The 18,710-nt window shown below is 39.5% G+C and overlaps 1 protein-coding gene across 1 annotated transcript in view; it reads right to left on the bottom strand.

Annotated features, from left to right (window-relative positions):
* Positions 1 to 18,710, bottom strand: part of KIAA1549L (KIAA1549 like) — a 56,173-nt gene that overhangs the window by 20,569 nt on the left and 16,894 nt on the right. The window contains exons 10-12 of the mRNA XM_054390587.1: positions 17,336 to 17,499; positions 11,634 to 11,824; positions 8,302 to 8,429 (exon numbers count right to left, since the gene is read on the bottom strand). Of these exons, the coding sequence (XP_054246562.1) occupies positions 8,302 to 8,429; positions 11,634 to 11,824; positions 17,336 to 17,499 (483 nt within the window). The remainder of the gene's footprint in view (positions 1 to 8,301; positions 8,430 to 11,633; positions 11,825 to 17,335; positions 17,500 to 18,710) is intronic.

Below are 18,710 nucleotides of genomic sequence, written 5' to 3'. Positions count from 1 at the left end.
AACACTCTGAATTTGTATGCTCACTGGACCATGCAGATCATAAGCCTGGCTCACTGAAATTAACTGCCAAACTTCCACTGAGGACCATGATGCCTGGACACCACACCAGCAAAATTAGATGAAGGAAGATATACTTGCCTGTCACACACTGTTCTTGAACACAAAGGCATTTACTTTATAATAAGCATAAAACTGAAGCATTGATGTTCTTTCCTGAGGGCATCTTGAATCAGTTCAGGCCTCATGTAAGTCACCAGATATGTTCTGGTGCCTTGTCTGTAATTCACTGCTGAAACTTCTGTACTACACTAACAAGGTATCTCCTTTGTGACAAAGCTGTCTCTAAGAGAGAAAAAGGTTGTCTGAATTTCATCAACACAGATGGTCTCTCATGATGATCATAACTTAGGTGAGTCTGGGTAGTATATCATCAGCAGTCTAAGTACCAAGAAGTTGCAGAATCCCTTCTCCTGAACTGCCTATCTCAGCATCTGCCCAAGGTAGATATGCCCAAAAAGCCCAGTGAAGCATCAACCTGCAAAAAAGAATTCTTTCCAAGTGTCCTATGTGTACCCTACTTCACGGAGAAAGCACTAAGATGTGCAGATATATTTCTACTCTGGTGTCTCAGGACTGTGCTTGCTGAGATCTCAGCAGCAATCTCCAGCCACCCACAGAGAGCATGGCTAGCTAGATGCGTTCCTCAAACCTCATTTTAAGATCAGAAACCAAGAGTTTTACTTAATTAAACAGAATTCCTCTGGCTCAGACTCACTAAAGGAAAGAAAAATAAAGGGTAAAGAGAATCAGGAACCACAGGAAACAGCTACTTCTGATGTGGTATGTTAACACCGAAGAGCACCCTCAGGATCAGCCTTCTCATCGGTGAGCACATCTCCTGCATCTACTGCAGTAAGATTGGCATGAAAATAATAGCCAAATGGGACTAGAAACTGGGAGTATATTCCACATTAGATTAGCATTTGTTCATTAATTGGCATTTATAATATAAAAGCAGCTTTTTTTTATTGCCCTTCTTTTCACCAAAGAGTAATAATGAGTCTGTGATGGGCAGTTACTGGCACTGGCAGCAAACCATAAGCAAGTACTATGGGAATGTTTATCTTAGCCCCATCCTCCCCTTTTGAGAGATTTACAGCAAGCATTCATAACCAAAGGGAGCTCAGAGAGGGTTGGAGTCCTGGAGTGTTCACTCATGTTGAGAGCCAGTTTCAGTGAAGATCAGTGTAGCACTGGTGTTTTGAAGAGCAGGACCACCATCGAAGCTTTGTCTCCACATCACTGCAGCAATCACTATATCGGATTTGCTAGGTTAGAGCTGCGGCAGGGCTGCTATGCTCCAGTTTGGGCACAGCCAGCACTGTTTCCAGCTGGCAATGCCAGCAGGTGGAGCTACACACTCGTGCCAGCAGTCCCCTGGCTGAGGGAAAGGGGCTCTGGAGCTGCGGATCTGAACCATGAGGAAACTGTTAGCCAGGTGGACTATTCTGGCCTTATCTACTTACTAATTTATAGTAAAATTTTTTGAAAGTTTTATTTTTGTCATTTTAAGATTTTAATATGAGGGTCCCTATTCGTTCCACCTTGCCTTTCCTCCTCTCTCACAGATAAATGTTTGTTAGAAGGCAGAAAAGGACTGAAATATTGAGTTGTAAAAAAACATAAGGAAATTTAAGTTACCTGAGGATGAAGCAGCCTTACAGCAAAACAGTAGAAACAAAGATACGTGCTGTCCTGCTGAGAAGTAACTGTTTGTCCAGTTTGGGAAGTCATCAGGAAAAGAATGGTATTGATCAGGAAAAACTCCTAAAGCCAAAACCTGGAAACACTCCCAACCAGGTAGATGTGCTCTGCCTTTTCTTAGGTCTTTCCACGAAGCATTACAAATTTCCAAAGATGTATTTTGTATGAATGGAATGCAAACACTGTAACCACACCTATAATATAAAGCTACATTTTGACAAAGAGCAAAATAAACACTATCTCCTTAGGAAAGAGCCTCTCTATCAGTATTTCAAACAGAAATCCTAGCTCCTGAATGTAAATTCCTAATGGGGAAGTAATTTTTGGTTCCGAGAATACGTATGTGTGTGTGTGCATATATATATATATATATAATTAGAATTTTTGCACATCATCTAAATCATTTTGTTTCTCAGCTGACTTTCTCCAGAAAGGTATGAAAAAGAACCCTTAGCAATAAAGAAGCAGATGCTTCTCAAAGAGTTTATCAGCCTGTAAAGTAAATACAAGTAAAACAACAACAGCATCTGAACTTATTCAGGACTGAAATAGCTCTCTACAAGATACTGCAGTACAACAGAAAAGCTTGAGTGCACACCCTTCCTTTCCAAAATACACCCAGCAGTACGACAGTACAACTCTAAGCCCTTCATGAAAAGCACAAATATATTTTCAGAGAAGCAGACAGCTTACAGACCAATGGAAGAAGCTCGTGATTCCTCTAGGATATTATTTTCTCATATGCAAAGTCTGCTAAATGCCAGGCCAGGTGTCTGAGGTGTTGCAGTCCCTGATTTGCTTGGCATCCTGAAATAGGAGTTACCTGAGGTCACTGGAGATCTCTAAACTGACATTGACAGTTTTTATGAAACTGTGTACATGAGATGCCTACTCTTCTATCAGCTACTTGTTTCATTCACTTTCTATGAACATTTCTTGTCTTTACAAGCAGAAGCAAAGACATTTTTCCCCGTGGTTACATCATCATCTGCCTCGTCTATTTATCAAAGTCTTTCAAAGAGAGACCAAGTATTTCATAACGTTTGTACAGAGTCCATCAGACTCTTTTCTTGGTTGGCACTTCTGTAACACCATCCTGGGCATGTTTAATAATTAAAAAACAATTATTTAACTGACAAGGATGATGACTATAGAAAGAAGATAGGAAAGGCATGTGAACATAGTGCTCTTCAAGAAAGCAGTGCTCTCTGAGCTTTAAAAACCTTTGCAGAAATAATTTTCTGTTTTCACACAAAACCCTTCTGTTTTCACAAAACTCTAAATATGACTTCTTTGATGCTGACAACTATCCACACTACCACTGGATCTTGTGGCATGAACATCTACATACTCTTTGCACTGTTGCTTGGAGGAAAACTACTATCAGACTCAATTAAGTGACAGAATAAAGCTCATCCGGAGGGGAAGGCAGAAATAAATTAAGAAATACTTAATTGCACAGCCACCTGCAGATCTCAGTTCCTTTGGAGTTCTGCTCCAACAAGCACCTTAGCAACACAGGATAAGGTATTTTCTTGCCATGAAAAAAGCAATCAAAAAGTCTGGCTCAAAAAAAAAAAAAAAGGCAGGCCAAAAATGTATTTTCCAGTTTTCTATGTAAATTCTACCATGTCTGTGAACACAGCACATGGGCAGCCCAACTCATGTGGTATGGACAGCTTGGAGGGGATGTTTTTCTCCCACACTCTCTCCAAGAAAAGAGACTGGAGCACTGACACCTTTTGCTTTTGTAGGAGTGTGAAGAGATTTAGAAACATGGGTCAGCAGTTCACAGAAAAGGCTACAACCCTTTGGCTGCTTCTTGGAAACCAAGTGGAGAGAGCAGCAGGAAATGGCACTGGCTACATCTGAAAAAAAGAAAGGGGTCACTGTCACTAGCAGGATGCTTGCAGGGTCACAGTGCTCTCTATATTTAAAACAACACAGACAACAACAACAAAAGAAAAGGTAATGGAAAAATTGCAAACATTTTGAAGAAATATTAGGGGGGGGAGGGGTGTGTGCAGAAATCAGTGTTTTATGCTTGTGGGAGGCTCCAGGACAATAGTAACTGGTGCCAGCACAGAGATTCCAGCTGAGCAAATGGATTTTGTCAAATGTCAGGAAATTACTCCAGGAAGCCTAGGAGTTTTTACTGTGAAGGGGTGAAGAGTTAGATTGAGATCCCCACCTTTCCACCCTAATTTGTACTTCACCCCACCCAGCACAGAAAGGTCAGATGAAGGCTGCTGGATGTTTGCTGGGATACACCCGATGCTCCAGCTAACTCTGTCGAAGCAGACTGCTACTAGATTCAATTGCTGTTCCATATTACATTTTCATTTGAGTCACTACAGACAACTGCTCAAATTCAGAAAAGCTGGCTCAGATGCTGAGCTACCACACTGGACACTGTGAAAGCTGGTGGCCCACACTTCTGTAGAATAAAGGAGGCAGTGTATTATAGCCTGGCTGAATTACACCCGAAAATCCCTTTGATTTTAGCTAAGCCAGTAACACAGCCAAGATTTCCTCCCTAGTACTTTTTGTCCCTGCAGACATCCATTTTTCAGAGATCTCCACAAAGAACAGAAAGAAAAGAGAATTAGAAATGTATATGCCAGCTTCCTCCTGGACAGAGAAATTGATAGTCTTAGAGACTGGTATTTTAAAAAGGAGTGATGCCCTTGACTTAACAACTGTCACATCTGTTTTTAAAGACAAAGTTCAAATCCTTGGAAGATGACCATAGGTTTTGCAGCTGGGATTCCTAGGAGAAGGAAAGGAAGGTTTTTTGCACACAGAAGTTTGGCTCTTTGGGAATGCTGCTTGTGCATCTCTAACTGTGATGTGTGACCTTTTGTGATGATGAGTTTCCAGTACAAAACTTGGCTCAACTACATAAGTTCTCAGCCCAAAAGGTGTGGAGTCATTGCTAGCAGTTCTTGATGAAGCACAAGTGAAGTTTTTGGGTTTCTCTAAACAAAGAAACAGTCATGCCCTCCTGAAGATGCTAAGGGGAAGGCTGCAAGATCAAGCACTTTAAAGACTGGAAAAACAAGTTATGGAACTTTTACTGGCTTCATTTTGTGAGGAGATGGTGAAAGGAAAGGATTTACTGTAGGCTGCCATAGTTCTTGTGAGTTCAGCTTTTTGCTTCTCCCTGAATGATGTTTGGCCTGATAAAGCAATAGGTGAAAGTGCTAATATCCTGTTGCTCCGTCCACGCTCTCTTACAAACCCATCTCGGAAACTGCCAATATCTCTGTTGGCTGATTCATTTATCTTACAGTCCTCTAATATATGTGATTTTTTTTTTTTAAGTGCTCAAATAAATGGAATTTCAGTTCATCAACTTTTAGAAAGCAAACTTTCTAATAAATACCACTGTTTCCCAAGAAAAACAGAAGGGAAAAAAAATTGTATTACAATGTTTTATCACATTGTAATACAAAAAGATATTTCATATTTTCCTTAGAAATAAGGCTCAATTGGAAGGTTCTCCTGATCCTCCAAACCATTAGGTCCTTAAGCCAAGCCTGTCAGTCTGTGCTGGTTTCACATTGTACACTCTCAGCCCTGACACGCTCCGTTTGGAGTCAATTCTGATATAAGCCACATAGAGTTTATCTACTGAGGTAACAACCAGTGCTGTCATTTTTCTGTGTAACTAAATGTCAGCAAGAAATAGAATCTAAAATTGGTCTGTAACTATGGCAACTAATGAGCCATTCTAACTTGGAGTCCCCAAATCAAACATGTGACCATCAAGGGATTCATTCCAGTTTTAAGATGCTGTTTTTCAAAGAAGAAAACATGCTGCTGCTTTTGCTGACATGCGCGTCAGAGTTGTCAGCCTACAACCAAGCTAGAGAGCTGCAGCAGCTTCAGACAAACAAGTAGGAGAAAAGCAGCTTCTTTCTTAAACTGGAAGGAAGAACAGCCAACATATTCTGTTGATGCTAATCACCCTGGATAAAGATAAAACCCTGAAAAAAAGAACAAAATACGAGATGACAACAGTGTTTGTAATCATAGCACCGGGAACAAAGTGTGAGCTCCACAATGAACAGTAATGAGTGCTTTGATTTTTATTTTTTAATTTCAATAGATATTTGGGATCATGTAAGTCAAAAACATATCTGCAGATAGATATGAGAATAAATATGGTACCAGCTGTGGTAAGGGGCAGGCCATTTCATCTCCTGTGACAACATCTTCCTTCTCAGAAGTTGTTCTGACATTGTCATTTCAGGAAACTCTCCTAAACATATCTAAAAGATATGCCCACAGTGAAACAGTCCCTGTCTCTTTACCAGGGAACAATGTATTTATCCCTCTCCATATCTGTGCCTGGAAACTTTGTAGGGCCACAGCAGCTGAGCGAAAGAAAGAAATTCCTCTAAAAGCAGTTGAAGTCTCTATCAGGAGAGCTCTGCAGCTAAGGTGTTTCAAGCACAGGTTCCTTCAAAGTCAGAACACTCAGACAGAAACAGCCTGCCTGTTTCATATTTTGTGTAAACTCTGTACTAGTAGTTTTTAAACGGGCCAGAAGCTGAAATTATAATGATTTTAAGATTTGAAATAAAGGATCAGTATTCCATTATAGTGCATTGATACGTTTCTTTAAGCAGTTCAGATCACAAGAATGGATGTTAGGTGTTAGTCAATCCTTTAACAAATAACTGTAAGTTCTTATCAATTTTCTTTAAAGATTTAAAGCCCAATGAAACAAACCAAAAACCACTTTCACTCAATTATTTTGCCTACACATGTAAATATCACTTGACACTGTATTTGAAGAGGGTTCCTGGGTAGAGAAGGAAAAAACCAACAGTATAAATTACAGCTTTTAGCTCTGAAAGCCATAAATATTGTTGTCTCGTAAAATGAGCTACACTTGAATGGCTGAGAAAATAATTATGACCCCTGAAACATTGAACTATGGAAATATTGTTATGCTGTCTATGAAAGGAGAAAGAAACCAACAGACCTCTTTGAGAAAGACCAGTCAGAATACTTATCATTACAGGTCTGGAGTGATCAGGGAAGTGACAAGTCTGTCAGAAGAAAGCAGTACTGGTGACAAACACATAACAAATTAACAAATGCAGTTCTCTGTGTGATAAACCTTAGTGAAGCTGATTTAAATACAGAGTACTGCACTTACATCAATCATACAGTCCCCACAAGGTGCAATGCTCCCTGGTACATGAATGGAAAGAGCAGAGGACACAAATTCTCAGTATGATTTTTCTGCATGGAGCAGAGGCCTTCTCTGGTGCTTTGTACCTGTCTATGCATCATGCTGTATTCCTGCTAAAGCAGCAAAGCCTTTGTGTGGCACTTAAGCATTAGGCGTAATTATCATCAAGAGATAATATGATATGATACCAGGGTTTCCATTAGAATGCTCCACAAAAGTTATTCAGATGACTTATTGGAGAAAGGAGAAAAGATCTACATTAAGATTCTCTCTTTATCTGCGTCCTTCTATCCACACATTTTTAAAAGAAGAATGATGAACTTATGTTCTTGACAGCAACTGATGTGATCACATCCAGTTCAATTCCCTCCTTTTAAAAGGAAGTGATCACTTGGTTCAGCCACAGTATTTCTATTCCTATGGAAAATACAGCTGTGGAAGCAAAACTATAACTCAGGAGAAATAAGCAGAGAGACACAAAAGAAAATCTCTCATCAGATGTTCCTGATATAACTCAAGTCACAAGGTCACCACCATCAACCAAGGACATTGGAAAAACACGGTGTAACATCCAAGGTGCATCAGGAAAAGCTGACTGTTAATAACAACAAAAAGGTATGAGAAAGATGGTAAGAGATCGGAAGTTAAAGCTCTGAAGATCTCACTTTATCAAATTCTTTTTTACCCAGTTAAATCTCTTCATCAGATCTGGGCCAGCTTAGCAACAACAGTAATGGAAACTAATACCTTAGGAAAAAAAGCTGTACAACCTGTCCACCTACTAAGTAGCATCACATCTTTGCTATTATTGGGGTTTAAAGACAAAAAGAAAAATGAAAGGGAAAAGGAAAAGAGAAAAAGAGAAAGAAAAAGAAAAAGTAAAAGAAAAAAGAAAAAGGAAAAGGAAAAGGAAAAGGAAAAGAAAAAGAAAAAGAAAAAGAAAAAGAAAAAGAAAAAGAAAAAGAAAAAGAAAAAGAAAAAGAAAAAGAAAAAGAAAAAGAAAAAGAAAAAGAAAAAGAAAAAGAAAAAGAAAAAGAAAAAGAAAAAGAAAAAGAAAAAGAAAAAGAAAAAGAAAAAGAAAAAGAAAAAGAAAAAGAAGGAAAAGAAAAAGGAAAAGAGAAAAAAGCAAAAGAGAAAAAAAGAAAAAGGAAAAAAAAAAGCAAAATAAATAAAACTTGCAAAGCCCCACACAGAGCAAACACCATACTGGTTCAGATGACGGTGAGAAACAGAGTGGTAAAGGCGAAAACAAAAAAACCCCATAAACCAAAACAGCTCCAAACAGAAACGGCCTAAGTACTGCTGAAGGTTCAGCAAGAACCACTTCTCACCGTTTCTCTTCCTTCCTTCATCCTTCGCCACTTTTTGCGGTGCCATTACTTTCTGGAGGGAGCTCCGGCTGGAGCTGGGCTTTCCTGACCCATTGCTGAGGATGGAACCATTCTGACTTGGGGACCGGCTGCAAGTAACCATAGCAACAAGGGAGGATGTAAGTTCTTCTTTATAAACCTCATTTCAAGGTTATTTCATTTGCACAGTTTGCATCACTGAGTTTTCAAGTTTGATTTTATACCAAAAGGAGACAGAACATAAACTGCACCCAGAAAAACAGTAAAGGCAGGAGCAGAGCAACGCAGGAGAAAACAACTTCTCCATTAGCTCAGGGCTGATGAGCGTCTTAGTGGCATCAAAAGTAAACACTTCTCATGCACAGCCCCCACAATGACAGAAACAGTACTGCAGAGGACAGAAAAATTCTGTTATCAATTCAGTGTCATTTATGCAGCTAAAATAAAGCAGCCTTTTGTTTATATATATATATATAGCTAAACTAATCCCTTTGTTATTTAGCCTGCATTTATGCTCAACTGTTCTGTCAGCCACAATGTAAAATTCCCACACTTTACACATACACACACATTGAAAATTCTTTTTTCCACATAACATGGCTTAGTCAGTACCATTTTTTACTAAAGCTCCTGAGAAAAATGCTTCCTTTACTGAGCTGTTTTGTATCCTTTCCCTGAAACTGGTCCCTGCAGAGGGTGAGGAGGTAGGGTAGAGCAGAACCACTTTGAGCATTCAGCCCCAACAAGGAACAAGAACAGAAATGAACATCAGAACTGCACTGAGAGCAAGCTTTCAGCAGAAATTCTCTTCCTTTCAGGGTGGGCAAATTACTCAAATCGTAATGCACAAATTGGGAAAAGCAGGCCAAAGTAGAAAATATTAAATCAGATATTACTCCACACCTAGACAAGGTGTCATATTGTTCCTACACATGAAAATTGCCACAATGGGGAAAACTATATGCAGGATTGGAGATGTTCAAAAGAAGACTGGATGAGGCACTTAGTGCCATGGTCTAGTTGATTGGATAGGGCTAGGTGATAGGTTAGACTGCATGATCTTGGAAGTCTCTTCCAACCTGGTTGATTCTATGATTCTATGACTCACAGAGGTCCTCATGCACCTCTCTGATCTGTCACTGAGTTGTCACAGCCAACAACAGGATAATGCAAAGAAAAATTGACTTAATAACAAGGACTTTCATTTACACTGAAAAAAAGTCAATTCAAGTTCTATTGCTGTCATAATGGCTTTATGTCCAGAAAATGGCATTAAAGCAAACCAACTATAAATACCACCCTGTAAATTATTGTCAACACTAGACTGCCAGCTTGAAACACTCATTTACCTCTAGTTCTGAGTGCCCTATCTGGTGTAAGCAGTGAGCATTTACTGTGCTCAAGGACAGGACAGGAAGGGACAAGTATGAAAAAAGTAATTCTTAGGGACTCTCTTTTAAAGGCAGCCTAGGTGGAAATATATCAAATTTGAGACAGGCTCTTTGCAGCTACAGAGCTTTAGGAGAACTCCGCACATAACCCAGCTCAGCCCACCCTCAGAATTTTCTTGTGAATTTCTACTGAGAATTAATTTTCTTGAAAAGTAGCATTTCTACCCTATAAACCTCTCTTGTCGCCACTAATATATTTCAGGAAAAATATTCATCCAGGGACAGACCAACACCTGAAGAAAATTTGCTCCACTTGGGAACAAGGAAGAGAAGTGAACACAGACAGCTTGCATGGTGATTTCTGTTGCCACTAATCTGAATATTCATTCTTTTTAAGTGGCCATTGTATTATTAGCTGTGAAATTTCCTTCAGAGGTAATATCACAGAAGCTATTCTGATCAGTTACCAGGCATTTCATGGCAGTCTGATTTAAATGGACCTTTCCAGGCTGCAAAGGAGCCTGGATGAAAGAGCAAACACATAAAGGTCAAGAAATATTTCTTCATCCTCAGCAAGTATTATATTCCATCCACAGACACAGCTCCTGGGAATGGAAAAAGTCTGAAATTCTGTATGTTCTCACTTACTCAAGTCATCACTCTGAAGCAGGTTAGACTAGATCTTGGTTATTTGCTTAGAAAGGCACCGAGGTTCAACATATTTTATAATGACAATAACTTCCCTGTGAATTCCTGGATTAAGTTTACTTAACAAAGTTTGTTTAAAATTCTGCAGGTTAAGGAGAGGAGGTTTTCTGTGCTCATTCAAAGGACAGAGCAAAGTGATTAATCACTTTTGTTAGAGGACTAATTAGTAGTGCTGGTTTACATTTTGTGTCTGTATTTACACAAGGCAATAGAGAGGCTTCGAAACATTTTACAGAACAGTTTCAGTAATTACTTAACCTGTAAAGGTCCAGCACCAGCAACCACAGCTGGTGTCACAGTCGTCTTCCATTTGTCATTTCATCAGAGAACAGAAGAATTCAAAAGTAACAATTGCTGTTTGGTTCACATGGACTGCCATGGTTAGAGTGATTTATGGTACGATCAACACACCACTGACATTAAAGGGCAGAATAACAGTTTACATCCAAATCCAGTGAAGCAGTCACAGGAACCAGGTGAGTTCTCAGCTGGCATGCTCTTCTCAATTGGTGCTCCTTGCAGACAGCTCTCTCCATATTCCAGGTGGTTTACTATACAACCACAGACGTTTGCCATACCAGATACCAGCTTAGTATCCTTCTGCTTCCACTTTTTGTAAGGAAAACCTCATCTTACAACTAATGGGAAGGTCAGCAGCACCAGGTCCTCCAGCCCTGTGCTGTGTGGCCTGATGCTGATGGATACCGCAATATTTTGCCAAGTTTTCTACGCTTTTCCACTACTCCAGAGAGGCAAACACCATTGTGCATTGGCAAATACAAGATGAGGTGACTCAGCTGTGAAGATCTGATGTTCTATAGGATTTCTCTGCACTAGGCAGATACTACTATTTTAAGTTATCAAGTCCCTTCAAAAGGCAAGGACTGTGTAATGCCAGTGAACTAGACAACAACTGTTACCTCTAGTCTGTAGGCTCTTTAGCTCACAATTTTATTTTCCTCTCTTCCTTTCGGTATCATTCTTCAGCAATAAAAAGCTGATAACCATCTACTCTAAGTTAATTTCAAGTAGAGCAGGTCAAGGGAAAATGGACTTGAAGCATGCAAAACAGCTGGGATAAAGGGATAATCTGCTCTCCTTGTCTAAGGTGACCGAGAGAAGAAATAAAGACCTTCAGCTATTCTGATGACGATTAAGGGTAGACAGGAAGTAAAACCTTATTCCACTCCTCTGCAGAAACTTGCTGGTCCATACCTTTTCCTTGTTCCATTGGATTTGGCAGTTTTGATGGTGCTCCCATCCTGAGTAGCTTCTCTCTCCTGAGAGGAAGGAGCATCTCTAACGGGAAGTGGAAGTACGACAGTCTCCTGAGTTACAGGGAGAACCTCATCTTCAGCTCCCTGCTGACCTAAGTGTTGCTTGGCATAGTCAAAGCCTTGTACTGGCTGCAAAAAAAAAAGTTGGGGAGGAGTAGAAAACATACATTTCCAGCATGCATCATACCTTAACATAAAATTCCCACTTCATTATAAGTTTTTCCAACACCCCTTAACTTCTTTAATTATGTGACAGAACAGAAATGTGAAAATACGTAGATTGCCATAAGAATGTCCAATTTATTGTTTTTAAACATGATTAGTTAGTATAAAACTGATCTTGGCTAACCTTTCTTTACCCTGCTGTAACACCCCCGGAAACTCCTTTAACAGACAGTGGAATAATGAGTGTACAGAGGAAAAAAACACGAGGGAGAAGAATAAGACCATACAGAAAACAGAAAACTTTCTCTGACAAAAACCTTTGTGCTTCCTAAGAGGGTGGGAGTAATTGATGCCAAAATCAAGACAAAGCAAAAAAGGCACATAAAGTTTCACAAAAGGATCTCTTTCACATTAGTGAAATTATATTTCTTCTGCCTTGCCAGTTGCCTACTGGGAAGGTTGTTATTGAATTCACTTGTTTCTCTCAGGAAGCAGGATTTGCAAGAGCCTAGCAGCAAGGCAGCTGAGGGCCCTGTGCCCAGCCTCTCCCACCCCAAAGCCCAGCCAGGCTTTCCCTGCTGCCTCTGCAAGGAACAAGTAGAATGTATACATGCCTTCTGGGCAAAGCAGCCACCAAAAGGTAGATTCTCTTAATGGAAAAATTAAAGCATTTAAGCAAACCTTAACTTTCCAAATTGCACTTTTTATTGCAAAAATAGAAAAGAAAAAAAAATAGAAAAAGAAATTACTCAGATAAATTCCTGATTACATTTGGGAAAAAAAATGGAACACAATATTCTTGCCATACTAAATTGAATGAATTTATCAAAGACTGCAAGCATACTCTTCTTGAAGTACAAAGACTATTGGCAGAATACTAAAAAAGTACCATAAAACACTTCAAAAGGTGAACACTGGTGATTTCAACCCTCCTTTGACAAACACATCAGAATCAAACAGTTAACTGAATAGTGTCTCTCAGGTTCCTCTCACATTGACATTGAATATTTTATCAGCTGGATAAAAAAATTGCTGATCATACCGAAAAAGGATCAGCTCTGAAAAAAAACATTTTCTCTTGTTCTGTGCCTTATTAAATCTGGGCTATAGCTTAAACACAAATAAACATCATAGGTGATTGCAGTCTGAAAATAATGGAGCTGTTTTCTATTTTTTAAAACAAAACATGCTTTTTCGTTATGGGTATCTGCACCTCATTCCCAGTCTCCTGTTTGAGCTGAGGCTGATGATTTCTAATGACCTACATCAGTATTCCTCTGAATAGTACCTCCAGTGCACTAAGGAGGCACTCACTGGGCTAATGCTGATTTGGGAGAGCAAACATCTCTGTACAGTGCCACAATGGAACTTGCAATGTATCAGAGAAATGTCAATTCACCATCAGCACCTCATGGCAAGTCATGACAGCATTGCCCCTGACAGTGCCTTCTGTTTTCCCCCTTTGAAGGCAGGGTACCACCAAAGCAGCCACCAAATTAGCTTAAGGGAGGAAATGAAAAAAAGGGAAGGAATGATGAAAGGGGAAGCAGAAGCTGAGTGAAGGACAGCTAAGAAGAACTATTGCACAGCATTCTAGATTGTTTTTGAACAAAATAATGTTTTTAACCTTATTACCAATATTAACTGTCAGTCAAGACCCTCCTAGATATTCTGCAAAAAGGTAGCAGAAGAGCTAAGTCAGTTATTTCTCCCTCCCTGCCTTTGAAAGAGCAGAAGTTACAACTTATACTTTATATTTAAAAAAAAATAACAAAACCAAACCAGAAGCAGCAGAACACGGGAATTACTAAAGAACTCTGCAGATCGGACAAAGGAAGAAGATGAAGGATTATTTTAATCTGAGTTCTACTTACCACCATGTCTAGTCTCAAACTGCAATAAAGGAAGAGCTGAAAAAGCCATCCTCATCAGTGGACATATTGTGTTAAATAAAATTTGATCTTGGAACCCTGTTCTGTAAAAGCCCACAGGAGCAGATGGCTTTACCACCCCTGAAGGGAACTGGCAAGACTAAATCACAATCAGGCACTGCTGAAGCACTGCAAGAGTAGATATCCAGTATGGCAAAAATAGTGAGAAAGACTGAAGGGCTGGGATTTAAATATTGCTTTTGGAATAACAAATTAATTACAAGCCCATCACATTACATTGCCTGGGCAAAGGGCAGACTGAATATAGGGAATTGTTTCTGGGACTTTTTTTTCCTTATAATGATCATTTAAAAAACCATTGATATTTAGGGAAAAAAAAAGGGGGGGGGGGGGGGGAAGAGAGGGAAAGGCATGATTAGGCCCTCCCCTGCACACAGACAGTTTTTCTGATCTTTTTTACCATGCCCTTTATCAAATTGATAGTGGTTGCTTTCTCATGTCATGCAGTATTTACTTTTGCTTGTGGGTCTCAGATTGCAGATCTTATCTGTTTACCTGCAAGCTTATTCTTTCATGCTCAAAAAGAAAGGAAAGGCGACAAATCAGATTACAACCTTGAAACAAATGTGCTGTGAATTAGAAAGCCAGGGAGGGAAAAGTTAACAACTATCCAAAGCCTCAAAGCAAAAACAATTGCTCAAAATAAAAACAGCATTGAAAGAAGATCAAAATTAATTCCCATCAGAATTTCACTGATTGGAATTTACGCTTCTTTCCATCTGGAAAACCAATTAAAAAGAATGGTAGTAGTTCCTTTTCCCTGCAACTTAGTCCAGATGTCCCTGACTGCTAAGGCAATGCAGAACAGCAACACAATTCCTAAGGCAGCCACTATAAACTGCATTACATATAAGAGGTCATTTTTTAAACTTCATTTACTTAACCTTCAGTCTGCTACAAGAAAAGAGTCCTTCCTTAATTACCAGGCACAGGCAGCAATGCTGCTGTTCAGTTACATGACATTCCCCGCACAGAAGGATATTTAAGGCTAAACATTTCATTACCCCTCAGAGCTGCATTCGTGCATCCTATCCCACTTCACGGGACGGAGCTTCTGGAGAGACGTAGCAGGCAGCTCTGCTCTGCACAGACCTGCAGCCTCCGCTGTTCCCAGCAGCAAAGGACTGCAGCAACGAACAGGCAGCTCCGCGCTGCCAGTCCCCTTGGAACAGGACTTTTGGAATCCAAGCACATAAGATGGCACCACTGTAAACAAAACCGTCTGAAATCCAAGGCTGTGGGTATCCCATAATGCTCTCTTTTCCTCTCTATACAGTTTGCTGGATATTCAAAAGGTAACACAAAACTCCTCCAGTGATTTAACAGCAAGTCCAAGGCACAGAAGCAAAACATTGAAGCTGCTTCTTTAACTAAAAATCAGTCTGCTGTGGCTTCAGCATTAATCAAGCAGTCTCAGGTACTTTTCTAAGCCATGAGATATAACATATCCATTTTCAGTGTGGTACTGATATGGGCTCATCAGCTGCTTCTATTGCCATACTACATGAAATGTGGCAATTGGAATTCATCTAATTACTACTGTTCCTGATATCCCTAATACTGGAATTAAAAGAATAAACTAAAACTGTTCTTTTCAAATGACCTTATTTCATCATTTTCCCAAAATACAGCCTTATTAGCCTTATTTTAAGTACAGATGCTGAAATCAGGAATGACAAAAACAGTCCACTGCCAATCTCACTGCAGAATTTATCTTCCATGGCCTACACTCAAAAATAGACTTGGCCAAACCTTTTTGATAGAGTCACCATTGTGAAACTAAACAGGAAGCCACCGACCTTTTATTTTGAAATGCATGACTTTCTATATCAACATATTCCAGAATGGGGAAATGTGCTCTACAAGTGGACCTCCTGCACTCCAGCTGCAGGAACATCTCCTGAACCAAGTGTAGTGTGGATGCTGGGAGCTCAGCACCAATTATTTTGTTCTGCAGATGCAATTCCTGTCTGATAACATTGACTGCTGATGCAGCTGCAACCTGACTAAATATGTTTTAACCAAACCCAGTATTTTATAGCCTGATTAAAACTGAATTCTCAGGAAAAGTAAAAATCCAGTTTTCTCATTCTTTTGGAATTACAACTATGGATTAAAAAATTAAAACACTTTCACATTTTTTTCTGTGCTGTGGCTTCAACCAGCAATGTTTTTTTTTTTTTAATAGCAACTTTTTCAGCTGTAAAGCATCCCATAATGATGGCTAGGTCAAAACAACTTAAACATTTAGTCTCATTTTGTCCTTCAGCTGAGACTAAGATTACATATAAGAAAAATTGAGCCGTGCATAGTATTTGCAGCAGCCCCAAATAAAGCATGATTTGCATTTTAGAGGTTTCAGTGGGACGTTATATGATATCACTGCAGTGGTATTAATTTTTGCTTGTGTTTGTGATATTGCTTGTTTCACAGATCTAGCCATAGCACTAGTCTGATAACACTGGATAAACAGGATGAGCACACCGGAACGAAAATGGAAATGTCATTTTCACATCATTTTTGATACAAATGTCTTTTTTCCAACTGGCATCAGCTGCACCCATCTGCAACTAACCTAGGATGAGGAAAAAAGATCTGTCATATGCATCATGCCTTCTTTCCACTCTCCCTCCAATCCACATTTTTCAGCAGAAGCAAGTGAGCTGAAATCACAATAATCCTGCTGTCTGTAGCATTAAGAAACCAAAGAAAAAAACCATGCCAATGGAGAATTGCAAAGCCAGATAGAAGAGCAAAGTATAACTTACATATCACAGGCTAAAACATCCTACCTTCAGGTGGCCCTATTTATGAGCCACTTAAGGACAGGATTGAGCAGGCAGACTTTTTTTCATTATGGAACCAAATCAGTATTCTATGACATTTTCTGTTAGAGACAGCAAATCAAACTGGAAACACATTTGATCTGGAAAAATACAACTTCTAATGGATATGGGTTAGTAATTTTAAGGAAAACAATTGTTTGAACTCAACCAATATCCACAAATAAATTAGAAAGATCAAAATATCTAGCAGTGGAAGAAATTTTCTGGGAAAAAAAATCAAATAAAAATGTATTTTCTGGATTAGCAGTTCGGTGGAAAACTTCTGGTTAGGACTAGATCTGATCTGCTGCCAAAGCCCAGACCTTCCCATTGCTACCTCCAGTAGGTAGGAGTAACTCAGGTGATGTGTGTGGGATTGAGGTCCCACACGATACATGCTGCTGCTCAGGCCTAAGCACAATATTCCATTTCTGCCCTGCTCACTATGCACCAATAGCTCAGAGCCTTACATCGCTGTGTAAGTTACTCCATCACTGCTACTTACGCAGCAGGGGGCAAGCTGGAAGTTAATGACTCCCAAGTAAAACAGAAGGGTAACTGCAGAGAAGTGCAAAGATTCAACTCATGACTAACAACCATCTCAATCCCAAACATCCTTCAATTACATCTAGCAGAGAAACACAGCTAAAACCTCAGAAAGCACACGGACATCCTGGATTTAGACGTTGTTCACTCACTTTAGCTCTCTGAGGCAGGTTCATCATGGTGTCTGGTTTGAAGTCATTCTTGTTCTTTCTGCAGAGAACTGCTGTGATGATAATAATGATAACTGTAACCACAGCAATGGGAGCCAGCACCGCTGCAATGATCCACAGGTTGTTTGGGGGGTTCTTCACCACGGCTACAGGAAATTGCAAATCAACATTTATAAGCTTCATTGTGCACACACATGATTTAAACTGCTTCCAAAACAGTCTTCAACAGTCCCCATAAAATAAATACAAAATGATTGTGAGCAATCCAGCTATACTTTTGTATTCCCTAAGTAAAAAAAATCAGCACCACTGTTCAGTTCACAAATCCCTGGGATCTCTTCTTTTATTTACAGCCAGCTGCTGCAAAAGCAGCCATCAACCCCCAAAGTCAAGTTAGATGCCATATTAGGCATCACTCCAATGGTTCATTTACAGAATAAACAACAACAAAAAGTGTAAGCAATACATCCTTAATTATTTTTCAAACAGAAAACCAGCTCAGAGTAAGGTAGCATGTGTGTTAGAAGTATAAACATGGAGTCCATACCTGGGCTCAAAGACTCAGCAACAGCAAACTGGCACTGCTTTTTGAAAAACAGGGAAGCTAAGCACGCTAACAGCTCTTGCTGATACCAACAGGCAATAAGAAAATTCTTCTCTTGTGCTCTAGAAATACTTTATCATAGTTAAGGCCAAAATGAATCCATCATTTCTGAAGGAGGGAAAATGATGAGGTTTGGAAAGAGCTACTTGCAGATACATTAATAATGGTATCAGTGAAAGGGGTGTATTTCATCATGCTATCTCTAGTTATTTTCCTGTGCCACTGGTTGCTGACATGGACAGGCAATTGTGAGAACACCAGTGGAAAGCAGCCTTCCCTATTTCCTAGGGGACTAGTGCTTTCAAATGTCATTGACCTTATTAGCTGTCAGAGGCACTCAGCATCTTACAGATTCAAACTTCAAATGCATCCATGTGAAGCTTGAGCCTATTTTCTTTGTAGATCTGCAACATTCTGCTCATAGAGTGATGCAGAAATAGCACCATCAGGTACATATCTTGTGTGCAGTGCGACAGTTACCGCCTGCTTAAGGACTTCCCAAAATGGGAGCTTGAAGCCTTTCAAGGTTCACTTTTCAAGAGACCTGCATAATTCTGAATTATCAACTTTGACATTTAGTTTGGGGTTGTGGGAAAGGAAACTGAATATGAATTCTATCAGATAGCAGTAACTTCAATTATAGATTACTACTGTAGGAGCAGCAAACAATTGTTGAAAATCTATACTTCTTTCTAGGCAATGGAAAGGAAACAATGATCTTATCCTAACAGGATAGATATTTAGGAATCCTGG

The sequence above is a fragment of the Indicator indicator genome, chromosome 21 (assembly GCF_027791375.1).
Source record: "Indicator indicator isolate 239-I01 chromosome 21, UM_Iind_1.1, whole genome shotgun sequence".
Taxonomy (NCBI): Eukaryota; Metazoa; Chordata; class Aves; order Piciformes; family Indicatoridae; genus Indicator; species Indicator indicator.
The sequence above is the reverse complement of the archived record's forward strand: the minus strand, read 5'-3'. Positions and strand labels throughout refer to the sequence as shown.